At 40.5% G+C, this 16,603-nt stretch overlaps 1 protein-coding gene across 1 annotated transcript in view; it reads left to right on the top strand.

The window, feature by feature from the left end:
- The first annotated feature begins 4,039 nt into the window (after positions 1-4,039).
- The window catches only part of Optn (optineurin), a 39,429-nt gene continuing 26,865 nt past the window's right edge, over positions 4,040-16,603 (top strand). Inside the window, exons 1-4 of the mRNA XM_076831349.1 lie at positions 4,040-4,248; positions 10,843-11,019; positions 11,728-11,930; positions 15,784-15,966. Of these exons, the coding sequence (XP_076687464.1) occupies positions 10,854-11,019; positions 11,728-11,930; positions 15,784-15,966 (552 nt within the window). The 5' untranslated portion in view covers positions 4,040-4,248; positions 10,843-10,853. The remainder of the gene's footprint in view (positions 4,249-10,842; positions 11,020-11,727; positions 11,931-15,783; positions 15,967-16,603) is intronic.

Genomic DNA, 16,603 nt, shown 5'->3' with positions numbered 1-16,603 from the left:
TCAAGCCAAATGAACAACAAAACAGGTGCATGCCCTTGGGACACTAGACACATTGATTTATACCTACTGAGCTTACTGTCCATGTCAGCCCAAATGATTTTGGTTGGGGCTTCTGGCACTGGATTAAGGGACATGAGACTTCTTGTTGATTTTTTCACAGTATAGGAAGCGGTGAGGGAACATTATTGCTTGTTGGAAAAATAATTGTATACTACTTATGCTACCCTTTTTGCCACAAAGCCCATAACCATCAGAGTAGAACCAGTCAAGGTCATACAACTAGCAAACATAAGATGGCTGGAGGAAGACACAGCAGAGAAAATTGCCACTTGGCTACATCATAGATTAATCATGCAGGTCAAGACTGTGTGTCCAGCTATAACATACTGGGGACTGCACATGAAGATATCTGATATGGTCACTGCATTCCAGCAGTGTCTTGCTTGCTGTCAGCACTACTCACAATGACTGGATGCCACCAAGGGGCATATCAAACAAGGTGCTGTCCCTCTTCAGTAGTGGCGAATAGAGTACATTGGCCCTCTCCCATTATCAGAAGGGACCTGCTATGCATTGACTTGTGTGGACACAGTTGCAAGCTTGATGCAAGACTTCCCCAGTAAAAGAATCAATTCAAAGGCAATTATTAAGGGACTGATCCTGCTGAGTTCCATGTATGGCACACCACAGGTAATTGAGTGACTGGGAGACTGTTTCACAGGCCATGACATATAACAGTGGGCTCAAAACCAAGACATATTGTGGGTTTTCCATCTGCTATACTATTTAAAAGGAACTGGGTTAACTGGAATGAATGGCCTGCTGAAAAAAGTCTTAAGGACTGAGGGCAACTCTATGCAGGGGTGGAATGCTTATCTGCCTGAAGCACTGAGGGCATTAAATGAGAAACGCAGACATCAGCAGCATGCAGACTTTTCTATGTTATCTCACTCATATAAACTCATGGGCTGGGGCTGAGCTCAGAGACAGTGCACTTGCCTAGCCTGTGTGAGCACTGGGTTAAATCCATAGCACCATATAAAAATAAATAAGGAAAGACATGCTGTCCATCTACAACTCTAAAAAAAAAAAACTACTGGACATTTTCTTAAACTGGCTTGGGGCACAAGTAACAGTTTACTGTTTCTGGCACCTGAAAACAGATCAGAGACAGGAGTATTAGTTGACCATGGAAGCCGCTGGTGATTTGCCTTACTGTGATCCCTTGTGGGTCTAAACTTTACTTGTAAACCTAAACTAACAAGTGAAGCCCACTGTGTGGGGAACCTGGCCCTCACAAGTACCAGTGATGTCACCCTTGTACACCTGAGGAACACTTTCTATCAGTTTATGGCAGTTACATTTCAGAGTGTCTTATTCTTTCTATGCCCCCAAAGTGCAAACAGATAGCTTGGCATGGTGCATTTGCTTAGGCAGGGCTACTGCATAGGGTCCTCTACTAACAACAAGATCACACAGTAACTGGTATACTGCCCCATAGAGCTTATTTGCCATTATTGGTGCCCATTAAACATTTGCCATATTCTCCATAGATTAGCAACAAGTAACCTTTTCCTGGACTGGGCGACAGAAGTTGCACATCATGCCAACCAGACCCACTGTTGGATCTACTCAGAATTCTGTGTACCTGCAGCAGAAGAACTTCCCTGGGTATGGAATGGACTTGCAATCCTAATTACTTTAACATCCTTGTTGATAGGTTCTTGCTCTTTGTACTGCCCTAGTAAGATATGGATGCAGGGCTCCAGAGCTCTGTCCCGAGGACTTTCCAAAAGACATGGGCAGTACATTTAAGGGCTTCTGAGGCACTGAAGGAGTGGAGTGTTTCCTAGGTACTTTTCCTAGTACCTAGGAAAGTTTGTTGTTCCAAAAAGTAGTTAAGAAGGACTCTGAAGAATGTGATAATGGAAATAGAGAGGGAAAACTGGACACTTGATTTGTCACCAATCTTTAGATGAGGATCAAAGCAGTGACTTTGGTTGTAAAGTAGAAGAATGTACTCATAAAACATCTAAAGAAATGTTAGATTGTCCACCTGGGCAGTGGGTATGCCCCCTATCCTGTACATTTCCCCTGCTTCTAAATGCAATGTAGCCCTCCATTGTAATACCCAAATCCCCTCCATTGAATCCTTTGATTTTTTTCTTTGTGATTAGTAAATAGTATGTTTGTGGCATTTGCAGCCCTGGGGTTAAACAAAGGGGTTCCTGGAAACCCCAATTTATAGTTAGTTTGTCAGTTGACCAGAAACTCTTGTCAAACAACCTGGATATTACAAATGGCACTGGAAGTGGGGGTCAGTCCCATGGGACTGAATCCTTATCCTGTGGTATCTGCCACTACATCCAGGTGGAGAGAGTTATAATTGAATTAATGGACACTCAGCCAATGTCACCCACAGAGCTGTTTGTTGTTGGTGGTGGGGGGGACATTTTAACACATACACACACTTCTTGGTGACCAAAGGTCATAGAACTCTTCTGTGTTGGTTGTGGAGTAAGAGTATGGGAGAAACTGTTTTTGTTCTATATTCTCAGACCCAACCCACTTTTGGTTAATTAACACCAGGGGACTGTTGAGAGCCAGGCAGCAGAGATCTAGACAGCAAAGCTATACCTTTGCAGTACAACAGGAGAGGGTGTTTCTGCCTTTTCCCTTTTTTGGGTTAGGAGGGTTTGTGAGTGTGTGTTGCTGCCAATGGGATCCAGGATCTTGCACATACTGGGCAAGTGCTCTACCACTGAGTCACATTCCCAGCCATTTTTGTTTTAGTTTGAGACAGGAACTCACTAATTCTGCCCAGGCCAGCAGAATTTGTGATCCTCCTGCCTTAGCCTCTGCAGTATCTGTGTTTATAGGCATGCACAATGGCTCCTGGCAATGATTAGGATTTTATTTCCCATTTGTGAGCAGCCATAGATTAGTAATCATGGGCTGCTTACTCCCACTGATATGAACAACCCTCAACACTTATATTCCTAGATCAAGTTCTTCCCTGTTATGACATTCTTTTCTACCTAAACACAAATCTGCTCACAGACGCTTTCCCAGACCACCTGGGATCCCACTCTAATTTATTTAAGTGTCTTGCTCTGGGATCCCCTTTTTGATCTCAATACTTAGACCAAGTCCTTGCCCTTGTGATCAGATGAAGTCTGTGTCCTATGACAATGCCTCACTGATGCTTTCTTTGATGCTTGGATTGCAAACCAGGACGGATCTTCTCTCCTATTGTTTTCAACCCTTTAATTCTACTGTCGAATGCAGAAGCATCTTCCCTTCTTTGGCATAATAGATCAATACTTCCCATAGCAGCAAAGACTGCTTCACAAATATGATCCAGATCAATCCATTAATCCCACCTGCTGGGGCATCTGAAGCATCCAGAAGTTACCAGATCTGTAAGAATAAGAGCCCAATCAGCATCCTAAACACTTTCTTTTCAATTAAGGCAAAAGGGGAGGTGCCTTTGGGATGCAAAGCTTTTATGCTGTTAATTATGTCTAGATTTAAGGTTGATTTAAAACAGATAAAGGTTTCATTTTGAAATTGCGGGTGGTGGTGGGCTGGGGTTGTGGCTCAGCGGTAGAGCGCTCGCCTAGCACTTGCGAGGCGCTAGGTTCAATCCTCAGCACCACATTAAAATAAATAAAAATAAAAGTATTGTTTCTACCTACTAATATATATATATATATATATATATATATTTTTTTTTTTTTTTTTTTTTTTTTTTTTAAGACATTGCCTGGCACCCTCTTCCTCCTTCCAAGACCTCCTGCGGCTCTGGTCAGGGAAGACAGATTCTACACGCTTCTTCTAATTCGTAGTTTATCTTAATTAACGACATCTGTCTGACACCCAGCGTTTTCCCTACCCACTGGGGTGGGGAGCTTGGCACTGCACGAAAGCAGTGAGGGTGGAACGCTGGGCACAAGCAGGAGAGAGGAGGGGCGGGACGTTGGGCGAGGCTGCGAGGGGCGTGGCCACAGGCGTGGCGTGGGCGGAGCCTGGGAAATTCCCCGGCAGAGGCCGGGAGCTGGCGCTGTGGTCAGCTGAGCGGCGCCGGGCGGGTCGAGAGGCCGATCGTAAGCCCCCGAGCCCCGCCGCTCCGGTCCCCGCCCTTGGCCCGTCTCCCAGCCGGCGTCCACATCCGGGCCGGGAGCTCTCCTCCAGGGGCACGATGCCTAGGGGTCAGTGACATCGAGAGAAGCCGATCGCCGGCGGCCGGTGAGCTGTGATAGGGGGCGACAGGGACTGGGTGGGGGTGGCTCCTTCCTTGGCGAGTGCTTCTCGCCTTGGAAGCGGCTCCCCCCTCTCGGCTCACTGCGGCCGGAGCTTGCCGGCTGAGGATGACGAGGGTTGGGGCGGCCATGGGGCATACCTCCCGTGGGACAACTGCCTTGCGAGGGTTTTCAGGCCCCGGATCATGACCCGCTGTGAAAGGGCGACCGGTGCGGCCACCCCAGAGGGTCCCTGAGCCCCGGAATGGTAAAAACACCAGCTTGGTTAGCTGCAGGTGACTTCCTCTGCAGGTCACCGAGGTGTTTTGAGGGTAATGTCCTCTTGTAGGAGGAAGTGGTTAAAGGTGCACTCTTGGAAGACATGAAAACACTATCAATGAGGTGTTCCAGGAACAGGAAAGAATAGTGACCCCTCTCCAAGGTGGTGGGCTTACTGGACAGCTCAGAGTCGTCAACGTAAACCGTTGTGTCTGGGAAGGTGTGTGATCTCTCTCTCTCTCTCTCTCTCTCTCTCTCTCTCTCTCTCTCTGAAATCTACATATATATGTAGATTTTACTTTGTGTAGCTATACAGGTAGATATACAGCAGAGGGGGAGAGAATGAATATTTGATGAGGCTGAGAACCTTAAAGGAATTGCTTTTACAGTCAGAAATGTGTAAGATGAGGCAATAAACAGGCTCAGAAGAAATGAAACCTAGCTTCTGGCCAGGCCTTGTCACCAAGAGTACTGTTTATGGAAATGTGTGCCACAGAGGTGTTTAAGGATGAAATGGACAACTAAAGCCTTATGGAAAGACTTAGAAAAATACAGAAGACAGTATCAGGATGCTCAGAGGCTTAAGAACTAACTAGCAGAGCAGCACTGTAACAAGAGCAGCCAGCCATCTGGCTCTTTTGACCTAGGGAAAGAAGAGGTGGGGAGCCAAGGCTGCCTCCCAGGACAGGCCTATTTGTATTGTACTAGAGAGGACCCAGAGCAGAAGCCAAGGCCAGGGACTGCCCTGGAATGGACAAGACAAGGGCAATTTGAGTGTGGTTTGTAGTGGACAAGGGCTGATTTGAGTCTGAAGGGTGTGTGATCTGTTATTTGAGTTCTTTATATACTGTGTACAACACTATAAAAGTAACACCATCTTTGTTTTACAACAAAACTTTAACCTGTGTATTATGATACAGAATCGAGATTTCCCTCTAAATAAACTTGAAAGGAATTGATCAGTGTATTACTTTCCTTCTGATTCTCAAGTAGTAGCACGTAGGTGTTCTCACCATGAAAAATACCCAGTGATCCTCAAACCTGCTTATCTGAATTTTATAGAGTTGGCCTGTTTTTAAAAAATTTTTATTTTTTAGGTGTAGATGGACTCAACACAATGCCTTTATTTTTATGTGGTGCTGAGGATCGAACCCGGGTCCCGCCTGTACTAGGCGAGCGCTCCACCGCTGAGCCACAATCCCAGCCCCTAGAATTAGCCTATTTAATAAGTTCTTTAGCATTTATGGTATGGTAAACAAAAGGCAAAGGGAAAAAATTAAAATCTTAAAAATAAAACCTATTTTAAAAGTTTTCATTGTTTCCACTTCAACATGTGTATTACAATGGAGCATGAGAATATATGTTATGAGATAATATTTTGATGCCTTTGCAGTGATATTAAAAAGCAATTTTGATTTTTAAAATAGGTTTTAAAACTGATTTAAAAAATCTGGAAGTGAATGCCATAGAACTGTAGGAAAACATAATAATACCAGCATGTGGGGTTTGTCATTTATACAGCAGAAAACATTTTACAGGTGTTAGACTTAAAAATACTTCATTATGCTGTATTTTCACTTCATTTCAGCAAACATGTTTGGAAGCCTGCTGTGTGCAGTCTTTAGTATGAATAACATGGAGAGAAAATAGATGGGCATAAGATGACAACAGTAAGTGTGGGGAAAGAAGGCCAAGGAGGTTGAGACACAAATTGCTCTTGAGTGCTTAGGAGAATAAAGAGTTCATTTGATACACGACATCATATTTGAGATAGACCTTGAACTGTCCAGTGCAAGTTCCCCAGGGCAAAAAGGGAGTCAGAGATCTAAGGCAAATGACAAAAGAGAGACAAGGGTGCAGAGGCTAAGAACATAGAGAATTATGAGCCTTTCAGTGTACCTGAGTATGAGTAATTTGGTGACAGATGACACCGGTGGATAGGTATGTTGAGCCTGGACCTGAAAGGCCATATTTGTCTTGCCAGAACTCTGTCTTATAAGAATAGTTGTACTCAGGTAATGACCTCATGTTATAGAAGAGACAATGGGACTGAAAATGGAAAGAGATAAACGTCAGACCATTTAGGCAGCTATTAATATCCATTCAATAAGGATATATTGAACCTTTCATTATATGTTTTACATAATGTCCTTAGGACTGGGGGTACAGCAGTAGACAAAATAGGCCAAAACAAAAACAAACAAAAAATCCTGTTCTCAATGGTGGTCAGCATTTCCAAAGTCCAGGCAAACTAAGAAGGGCCTAAGCTAAGCCTATGGGGATGGAGAGGAGATTGAGAAGCATTTAGTGAGTGGAAGAGACTACTATTTGAAAATCCATTAGACTTGATAGAAGAGGGAATTGGAAGTATCAAGCATCACTCCCAGGTTCCTATCTTGGCGACTAGATTAAAGCTGTTTCTGTTTTCTGTGTAATAGGAAGATACCACATCAAAGTAGAATTTCTGGTATATAATAGTAAGACTTCTTTTACCCCACTGGTAGGATGCATAAATACTCTTTAAGTTATTTTTTCCAGTATGGTGATGAGTTTAGCTGATGCACTCTTGGAATCTTAGCCTCTCTGTTAATACATACTGGAAGAGCCAACTATACTGCCAAGAGCCAACTATTATCTCTGATCAAGAAACAAGTTTTCACTTTAAGACTAATTTATCCCAGCTCAGGAGACTGAGGCAGGAGGATTAGACAGCTGTTGGTTCAGAGCCAGCCTCAGCAATTTAGCAAAGCCCTCAGCAACTTAGTGAAATCCTGTCTCAAAATAAAATATAAAAAGGACTGGAGGTGTAGCTCAGTGGTTAAGCACCCCAGGGTTCAATCACTAGTACCAAAAACAAACAAACACAACAACAACAACAAATGTGATTTATCCACGTAGGGATTGAACCCATGAATACTTCAGTAGCAAATTTGAAGGCACAACTGCACCAGGGTAAGGGCCTAATCTTATTTTGTGTCTAATGTCTAGTGGGTAGAAGCCAGTGTAAAGTAAATTCTACTTAACACATTACAGTTTTCTGGCCATCAGCCATCCTGTAATAGAAGAGACAGTGCCCACAACTTGAATTATTGCTCATGTTTTCTGTCATTGAAATATTCAAACCTGTTTTGTGAATGTGCACCGTGTAAACTAGACAAGACATTCTTGCTTTGAATAAGAAGTTGGACTAGATTATTTCTAAGGCCAACTCAGGAATGAGATTTATTTCCATGTCTCCAAGGTCAAGTCATTTCTATAATTACTTGATCTCTGGAATTAAAAATACAAATGTATGATGTTGGGAATTCAGGTAGCAGATCTAGATTTTTGCTTTTGACCTTCTACCTACCAGGTAGTTATCAGTCTTCCTTAATTGTGAAATATTGACAAATTCTGTGCTCAATCCTTCCATTATTAAATATCTCTTTTTCTGAGAACTGACACACTTCAGATTGAGGTCATTTAGATTATTATGAGAAAATCTGTTGTTAGAATCTTGGACTAAATGACATTGTTCCAATTTCTGTAATCTTTGAATATATGTGCAAAGATTTATAATATACCTCCGTGTTTACCCACTTGAATGTTTCTCAAGGTGATGTTAAAACTTAATTGTAAGTTTTCCCTAACTGGCATTCTACCAATAGATATTTCATATGTGCACTCTACAGTGATCACTCATAATGATTCCTCCAGAACATTCTAAAACCATAAAGTGCCCTTGAGTCATCCAAAATTATTTGATATTAAATTACTGTTAGTAAAATTTTGATAGAATCTATATGCTATGGTTGCCGTGCATGCTAACTTCTTATTTATTATGACATTTGAATTAAAAACTAATTTTTCCTAACAATATTGGATAAAAAGAGTTTCCTGTAACTAAGACAGGTATATGAATTGGTGAGAGGCATGCTCATGAGGGTGTGTCTGTATTGAAGGGTAAAGTAGGTCTATAATCTTAGAAACCAAAGAATACCTTTCACAGGGTTGCTGAGCTGAGAGCAACAATGAAGCATATCATCTGCTATACCAGTCAGTGAGTTATCACAACAGGTCAGGTGACTTCCCAAGGCCACACATTTGGCTAGTGGTATAAGTGCTTTTCTACTGCCTCTTTTAGCACAACCCTGCTTTTTCCAATGTCCTTATAAAACCTGGACAATCTGAAAAAGCTGGAAGCACTGATACAACAACTAGAACTGTTTTTACCTTTATTATGGTTTTATCTGTAGACTTGATAAAGGTGTCATGGAAGGTCAAGGAGGAAAAACATCTGAATACTTTTCAAGGGAACATCCCTCTCCCTTCCCTTCCCCTCTTCCTTTCCCTTTCTATTCCTTCTCCCTTGGAAAAACAATTAAGGGAAAATTTGTTCATATGAAAAGACGAAACTGAGCACATCTCCAGATAAGGGTTTAGATATTTAAAAAAATATTTTGGGCTGCAGGTGTAGCTCAGTAGTAAAGCACTTGCCTAGCATGCCCAAGGCCTTGGAGTTGATCCCTAGTACTAAGAGAAAAATGTGTATGTGTGTGTGTGTGTGTGTGTGTGAGAGAGAGAGAGAGAGAGAGAGAGATATGCACCCTTGCAAACTATAATGTAATTGATGAATAGCTAAGGAAATTTTATATTGGCTGATGAATTACACATTTAGGCCTATTACCTAGAACTTCATTATTCCTCTGCAAAATAGGTATGAACACTGTTATCAGAAAACCCCATTAAAAAAAAAAAAGAAAACCCTCATTTTAATGAAATGTTGGCACCAAGATCAATCTGTACAGAAAATTCATGAAATTCATAGACATTAGCAGTTTATTTCTTTTTCTTTTCTTTTTTTTGGCTGGGGGAGAAGAGCAGTCTGCTTTAGCTCCTTAATACTAAATGATGGAACATTTTAGCATGATACCTTTTTTTCTAGATCAATTTACTTGTGTAAGACATAAATGCAAGAGGTTCAGAATTGAGTAAAATGCTTTATCAGTGTTTTCCATTCATAAAGTTGCCATTCTCGTGATTAGTTCATGAGTATGCATTCCTTTGTGCTGACTGCTTTAGGTAGAAATCGCATGGCTTAGTGGCTCTGCAGAACCTGCTGTTTCTATTGGTGGTAGCATTGTCTCTGATTGTCTACAAGTTCTTCACAACCAAAAGCAGAGTGCCATCCTCTCATTTCCAAAGAACAGACAGAGGGCTGAAACCCTTGCCTCTTGTTATATGTTAGAAGGCAGTTCTCTTGCCTCTGTCTTGCAGTGACTGATTTCATGCACAATTCAAAGGGGCCACACAGGCTCTGTAGTCATGAGGAGCTGATGAGTCTTAGAGCAATGTCTTTCTCCCATTAAAAATGGGCTTGCATACTTCTTCATCCTAGGGCCTTCTTTGGTGTCAGTGGCTTTTGTATAGCTTTATAATCCATCCACCAAAAAAAAGTGTGAAGATAAAAGTTTTTTCACAGAGCATATAGCCAGTCATGGAATGATGTCCCTGTTTCTCTGGGTGGTACATAATAAAGAAATAGAGTTGGTATGTACTGTTATCTTGTATTTTTAAGTCCACATTGACCCATTTACAAAATAAAGTGTTATGTGTAGAAATATTTTCAGAATCCAAAATAGCAAGATATCTTAAATTTTTTTGGTATATGCTTTGAAAACTATGATATTGAAGGCCATGTATTTAGTAGCACCTTTATTGTATGATAGGGTGGGTGTGGAAATCATCTTTTGATACTTGTTTGTGCCTCTTCTTGGCCATGAACAAGCTGTATACCTCTGTGAACTCAGCTTCTTCATAGTAAAATAGCTACCTGGGTGACTTTTAATGAAGAATATAGGGCAATGACATGTTTGGGTGGTGTTTTAGCACAAATTAAGCACTGAAAAAAATGTTAACTCTCCCCTTCCCTTTTAACCAAAAATTTGAGAAGTAAATATATGGAAATTAACAGTTTTACTGAGAAATAATCCATATATCATACAATTCACTCAAAGTAAGGAGATTTGAACTTAAAGATTTGCATTGGAAAATTTATTTAATGATGCTTTGCACATGTCTACACATACCCTTCCTTCTCATTTTTCAGTCTCTTACTGTACCCCTTTGTACACTCATGTATACACACATACATGTTTCTCTGAAACTGGGATATGCCTTTTTGTTTAAAACAAAAAAAGAATTTAAAAAGTTCAAAATGCAAGTGGAGAAAGTTGGCAACTTTGGAAATAAATATTAGTAATTATTAATGGATCTGTGAGACTCAAGGACACACCTGGTGGAGGGGGCATGGCTAGATTTTTAGGTTGTGGCATTTCCATAGGAACTTCTGCCATGTCCCACCAACCTCTCAGCTGCCTGACTGAAAAGGGGGACAGTCCCATTGAGACCACAGGAAATGGACCCCCCATTCTGGCTCACCCCAGCCTGGATACATTCACCCCAGAGGAGCTGCTGCAGCAGATGAAGGAGCTCCTGGTTGAGAACCACCAGCTGAAAGGTGAGCAGCCACCCTACATGTGTTCTCCACTCACCTAGGGCCTTTATGAAACATAATTCCTTTGTAACAAACCTCCTCTTGAGCCCAGATGGCTTTTGGTAGAGTTAAAATGCTTTCTGTTTTTTACCTCTTGATAACGTAAGAATAAAACATATTCTGTCAGGGGACTGGTGATGTTGCTCAGAGCAGAATGCTTGCCTAGCATGTGTAAGGCCCTGGGATGGATCCTTAGCACTGCAAAAAAAGAAAAAAAAAATTCTATCTCAGGGGAATAGAATAGTGACATTTAGTCTACTAAGGAGGAAAAGAAAGGAAGGCTGCTTTGAATACAGACTTAGTCCTAAATATTACCTATTCATAGGAAACATTCTTATATGTCAAACTATGGCTTTTGGCAGAATGGGTGTTCTCATCACAGAGTGATAGGACCTTTCTTAGTCTCCTAGTTAGAAATGGGAATCTGGGCTATAGTGGAGGTATCCAAATCAATTTTTTTTCTTGATACTTTGAGGACTAGAAATGTTAGACCCACTAGTCCTGTCTGAAAGCAAAAACCACTCACCCGGATATAGTCTTTCTCCTGCTGATCCTTGGGCCCAGGCCAAGGCTAGCCTGTTTAGATCCAGAGCCAAGTGGCGAAGTGGGCTGTGGGCCTATTTGGTCCATTCTCCTGGTGTGTGTGACTTCCTCATTCTGACCCCCATACAGAAGCCATGAAGCTAAATAATCAAGCTATGAAAGGGCGATTTGAGGAGCTCTCAGCCTGGACAGAGAAACAGAAGGAAGAACGCCAGTTTTTTGAGATACAAAGCAAAGAAGCCAAAGAGCGCCTGATGGCCTTGAGTCATGAAAATGAAAAATTGAAGGAAGAGCTTGGAAAACTAAAAGGGAAATCAGAAAGATCATTCGAGGTGAGAAGACTGATAAATTATGATGTTATTTCTTAGTATTTTCAATAGAATCTTACTTGTCTAGACTCCTAGGTGAAAACCTTTCATGATTCAGGCTGGACAAGTGTTTAGTATAAAGTGTTTTGGTGAAAAAAATTAATTGCAGTTTTTTTTTAATATGTTCTTAGTTGTTGATGGACATTTATTTATTTATTTATTTATATGTGATACTGAGAATCAAACTCAGTGCCTCACACATGCTAGCTAGGTAAGCGCTCTACCACTGAGCCATAACCCTAGCCCTTGATTGCAGTCTTAAGCCTGTAATAATCTCTGCTGGGGAAAAGAAATTTGTAAGGCTTTAATCATGTTGACTGTAGTCCAAAGAATACTGAGGCAATAAATCAGCGTTTCATATTCATTACAGCGATGCAGGTGGATCTCTGCTTTGAACCATCCAATTGTTGGCTTTTAGATTATGTCTCTGATAAAAATTACATTTAAAACATCTATTACTCAGTATTTTTACTTATTGACTTTGTCCTTTCTCTCAATCTAAAATGGAGATAATTCACTTTACATTTCCTTTTGAAAAATGACTTGTCAAATGCCACGTTGTGATGAGAGGCTGGCTATAGAGTTGCCAAGGTTAAAGAGAAAGAGACATATCACCCAAGTAACCTGGGAAATGTATTCATACTAGAGAGTAGATGTCAAAGGCATTAGTGAAAAACAAACCAGGACACATTGGAAGTCCCTGCCAATATACCAAGGGTCACTGGTTATTATTCATTTGGGTGGACATCTGCTATTCATTTTCTTCCAACCTGGCACTTAACCCTTTGGAAAATGAAGTACTTGGTTGTATTAGGGAGGATGTATTCTAGCTATGAGTGATTTTTTTCTTGAGACTTTTTACCTTGAACTTTGTTGATCTCTATTTTCTTGAATGGGTAAGGAATAGAAAGAAATTAAAAGTAATTGAAAAGGGGGGTGAATAATCCAAAACATGAAAAGTTGATTACAAAAATACTACAGTTCATATCAATGATCTTACTCATCATCCTGCTCATGGAATGATGAATATTCTGCTTGAATAAATTTATATTTGTATTGTTGGTAAGATTTATCATGCCTGAACCGTCAACTTGTCTTGCTATTCAAAGAGCATGAAGTTGTTTCTTTGTGGGGGGAATTTCTCATTAGCTAAATATTGTTGAGGTAAAATTCTCTGAAGAAATGATCACCTAAGATATATGAATGATTTTCTAATCTCGGGAAGAAAATATCTTAAATTATGTTGCTTCCTTGGATTTTGGAATGTGAGCTGACTATTGGCTTTAGCCAGCTGGGGCCTATCACCCTGAAGCCAAGATGGCAGCTTCCAGAAGCAGTTTGTCTTTTTGAGCTATCTGCCTAAGGGTTTTCCTAGAAAGCTCCAGACTGGAAGAAGTTAAAATCAGAAGCTGAAGCTTTGGATAGCTGTTTCAAGGCAGGTAATCAGAGGACACAAACTCCACATGAGGATGAATAGAGATCTCCCTTGGAGGTCTACCTTCTGATCCTCAGGGTGAGGCCAGGCACTAGTGGTTCTGTCTGATTTCACTGAATTATGCATTAAAATTTTCTCCAGGGAGTGTTTTCTACCTTAATTGTACAAATGGCTATGCAGAGTCAATAGATAGAATCCTTCTAGGATTCTAAGTTGGCATATTAACTTAGGCACATTTTCAGGACAGTGGGAGGAAAGATTTTACAAATACATGAAAAGACAAATTGTGTCCCATGAAGGTCAGTGGTAAGGGCCCAGAAGTGATGAAAGAGAGCAACAAAGAATGGAGTTGGAATAGAGATCAGAGCTAAACCATAGGAGCGCTAATCCAGGAAGCAAAGGAAAGGATTTCAGTAGTAAATGAAGGGAAATTTGAAGGATTATCTTATAAGGAGTTTCATGGAAAAATAATTGATTTATTATTTCCTGAGTACAATTAAGGGAATTGTGAAAAAGAAAATTTAGACTAATAATCTGAGATTCTAATGTCAGTTTTTTATCCTTGATCCTCAAACACTTGTTTAAAACTCTATTTTCTCTCCTATACCAAAGTGTATAAAAATGCTTTCTACAAAATGTCCTTAGAGAGGTCAAGAGGGCACACATAATGATTCCTAAAAAGGCTAGTTTTGCTTAGACTCGTTCCTGGTTCTAGGTGAGGTAGTACCTATCCTTTTCCTGTTTCATTCTTCACCTTTGTTTCTTTTATGTGAGTCATTGCTGAGAGAGACTGCACAGCTCTGACCTTTCCTTGGAACTTGCTTCTTGGGGTTCTTTGAGCTGCTTTCCTTTTAATGTGTGGTAACTCCCAGCACGGCACTGCTCCAGCTGAAGGCAGAGCATCACCTGGGCAGCGGGAGGCCCGTCGGGTTACAAGTCAGTATCTCATGGACTAGCTGGTTTGTGGTCCAGCCACGTGTCTTTCTCATACTGCTAAAGTTCCACTCTGAACCTTTGGGCCTGTTCTTTGTTTCTTGGGAAATCTTTTAGAGAGGTTAAGAGAGGAAATTTTCAGACAATGCTGACTACAAGTTAGGGATCACTCATTTAAATTATTTGTTTAGAGATCATGTTGATAATACTTAATTAGGCTATCAGTTTCTGAGAGTTAAGATTTTTCTTTAAAGGCTGGTCTCAAATATTTGTTATTTTTCACTGTACTATTAAGATGCAGGGAATGCTGAAATTTTCTGGTGCTCTCAAGCATCTATACTCCCAATTTGGAAAGGGAACTAAATGAAGCATGTTGTCATACACATAGAGCCATGGAGGTTTCTTAGGGAGAGAATCAACTCTGTGTGGTGTCACATTTTCCTTTCTAACCTAAGAGACTGAGGCCAGGAATTTCAGGGATTCTGTTAAAGGCCATATACCTCCAGTGATGGACAAGATCTGTTCTGCCTATTCCCAAGTAAAAATGCCATACCTGAAAAGGGTCTTTCTCCTGTGACGTTGACATATGCAGTCATTGCAACAGGGTGAACACAATGCGTAGTAGGCACTAGTGGGTTATTAGTTTTTATAGGCTAAAATTTATTTATTTATTTATTTATTTATTTGCTTTTGGTACCAATCTCTGAATTTTGAACTTCCTATTTCTCAACAGATTTATTTTTACCAACTTTCAAACACCAACATAGAATATTATACCCACCAGCTTACATATTGGGAGGATTTGGGTTTTGCTGTCATGGGACCAAGTAATATCCTTGGTGCTTTGGCTTCTAATTAGATATCATGAGTATAGGGAGAGCGGGCATAAGTGGACATTTCTAGGGAGGAAAAAAGGTAGGAGTTTGAGTTAGCAGAGCTTTTTCTTCTTGTTTTCTAGAGTTTTTGTCTAAATCACCATTGCCAGAATCTGGTTGGTTCTTTTCATAATGTCCATATTCCAATGTGCTATTGAAGACTTTCTTTCTTGTCATGAAGTCATTTTAAATTTCTGTTATTTGAGTACAACACAAATAATGTAAAATGCTGGGCATTGTGTCATATGAATCCTAGCTACTCCGGAGACTGAGGCATGAAGATCTCAAGTTTGAGGGCAGCCTATGCAACTCAAAATAAAAAGTAAAAAGGACTAGGGATGGAACACAGTGGTAGAGAGTCACTGGGTTCAATACCCAGAAACGCACACACAGTAAAAATCTCCACCTTAAATGTTCTGTTAAAATACATGTAAAGTAAAAGCTGGGTTTTCTATTTAAACCAGGGGAAAAAGATATTGAAAACAGCCTTGTCCATGAGTGTGAAGACAAGCAAGTTTGATGGATAGGCCCTTGGTTTGATTTGTTTATGTGCTATACTCCTTGTCATTTCCAGGACTCCACTGGTGACTCTAGGCTTCCCAAGGTGGTAGCAGAGCAGGAAGTGGAACAGCTGAAGACCCAGGTGGCACGTCTTCAGGCTGAAAAGGCAGACCTGCTGGGTATTGTGTCTGAATTACAGCTCAAGCTGACTGCCAGCGGCTCCTCAGAAGACTCCTTTGTTGAAATCAAAATGGCTGTAAGAGTTTTGTTTTTCGTCTTGTTTTAAGCAAACTATAAAGCCTCATCTAGACAGAGGAAACAATTACCACAATTTTTTGCCAACAATGGAAGTGAAATAATGAGGAAATTTCAGTGTAGCAATGATAAATTGGCTCCCATTTTTTTAAGTACAATGCTTACAAGGGTTTCCTAGCTAAAATGAAAAAATATAAATTACCTTGTATGACAATAGATATAAACATTTTCCCCAACTTGTCCTGGCAAATTGGATGTTTTTGTGACTGACCTAAAAACAACTCAAAAACAAAAAACATGTATGAACTTTCTGGTCATTTTTTAAATCAGGTCTCAAAGATGTAAGACCAGTTCACTTAGATGAGCAGAATTGTGATCGAATGTAGTAACAAATGGTTTTTAAATACTTTTTAGTTGTGGGTTTCTCTTTTCAAAATCTTATGAGGAACCATGGAAATTAAAAATGAGAAGAAAGGGAAGAGCTGTTCTGGTGGTAGATTTGTGGCCAAAATCTTGGTCATTGTCCACAAAGCCAATCCAATAACAAGGACAGGATTTTAAGAAAAAGGAAAAAAGATTTATTGCTTTGCTAGCAAAAGAGAAACACAGGGGACTCCTGTCCCAACAGCCGTGACTCT

The sequence above is a fragment of the Callospermophilus lateralis genome, chromosome 13 (assembly GCF_048772815.1).
Source record: "Callospermophilus lateralis isolate mCalLat2 chromosome 13, mCalLat2.hap1, whole genome shotgun sequence".
Lineage (NCBI taxonomy): Eukaryota > Metazoa > Chordata > Mammalia > Rodentia > Sciuridae > Callospermophilus > Callospermophilus lateralis.
This window is presented reverse-complemented; position numbering and strand designations above follow the sequence as displayed.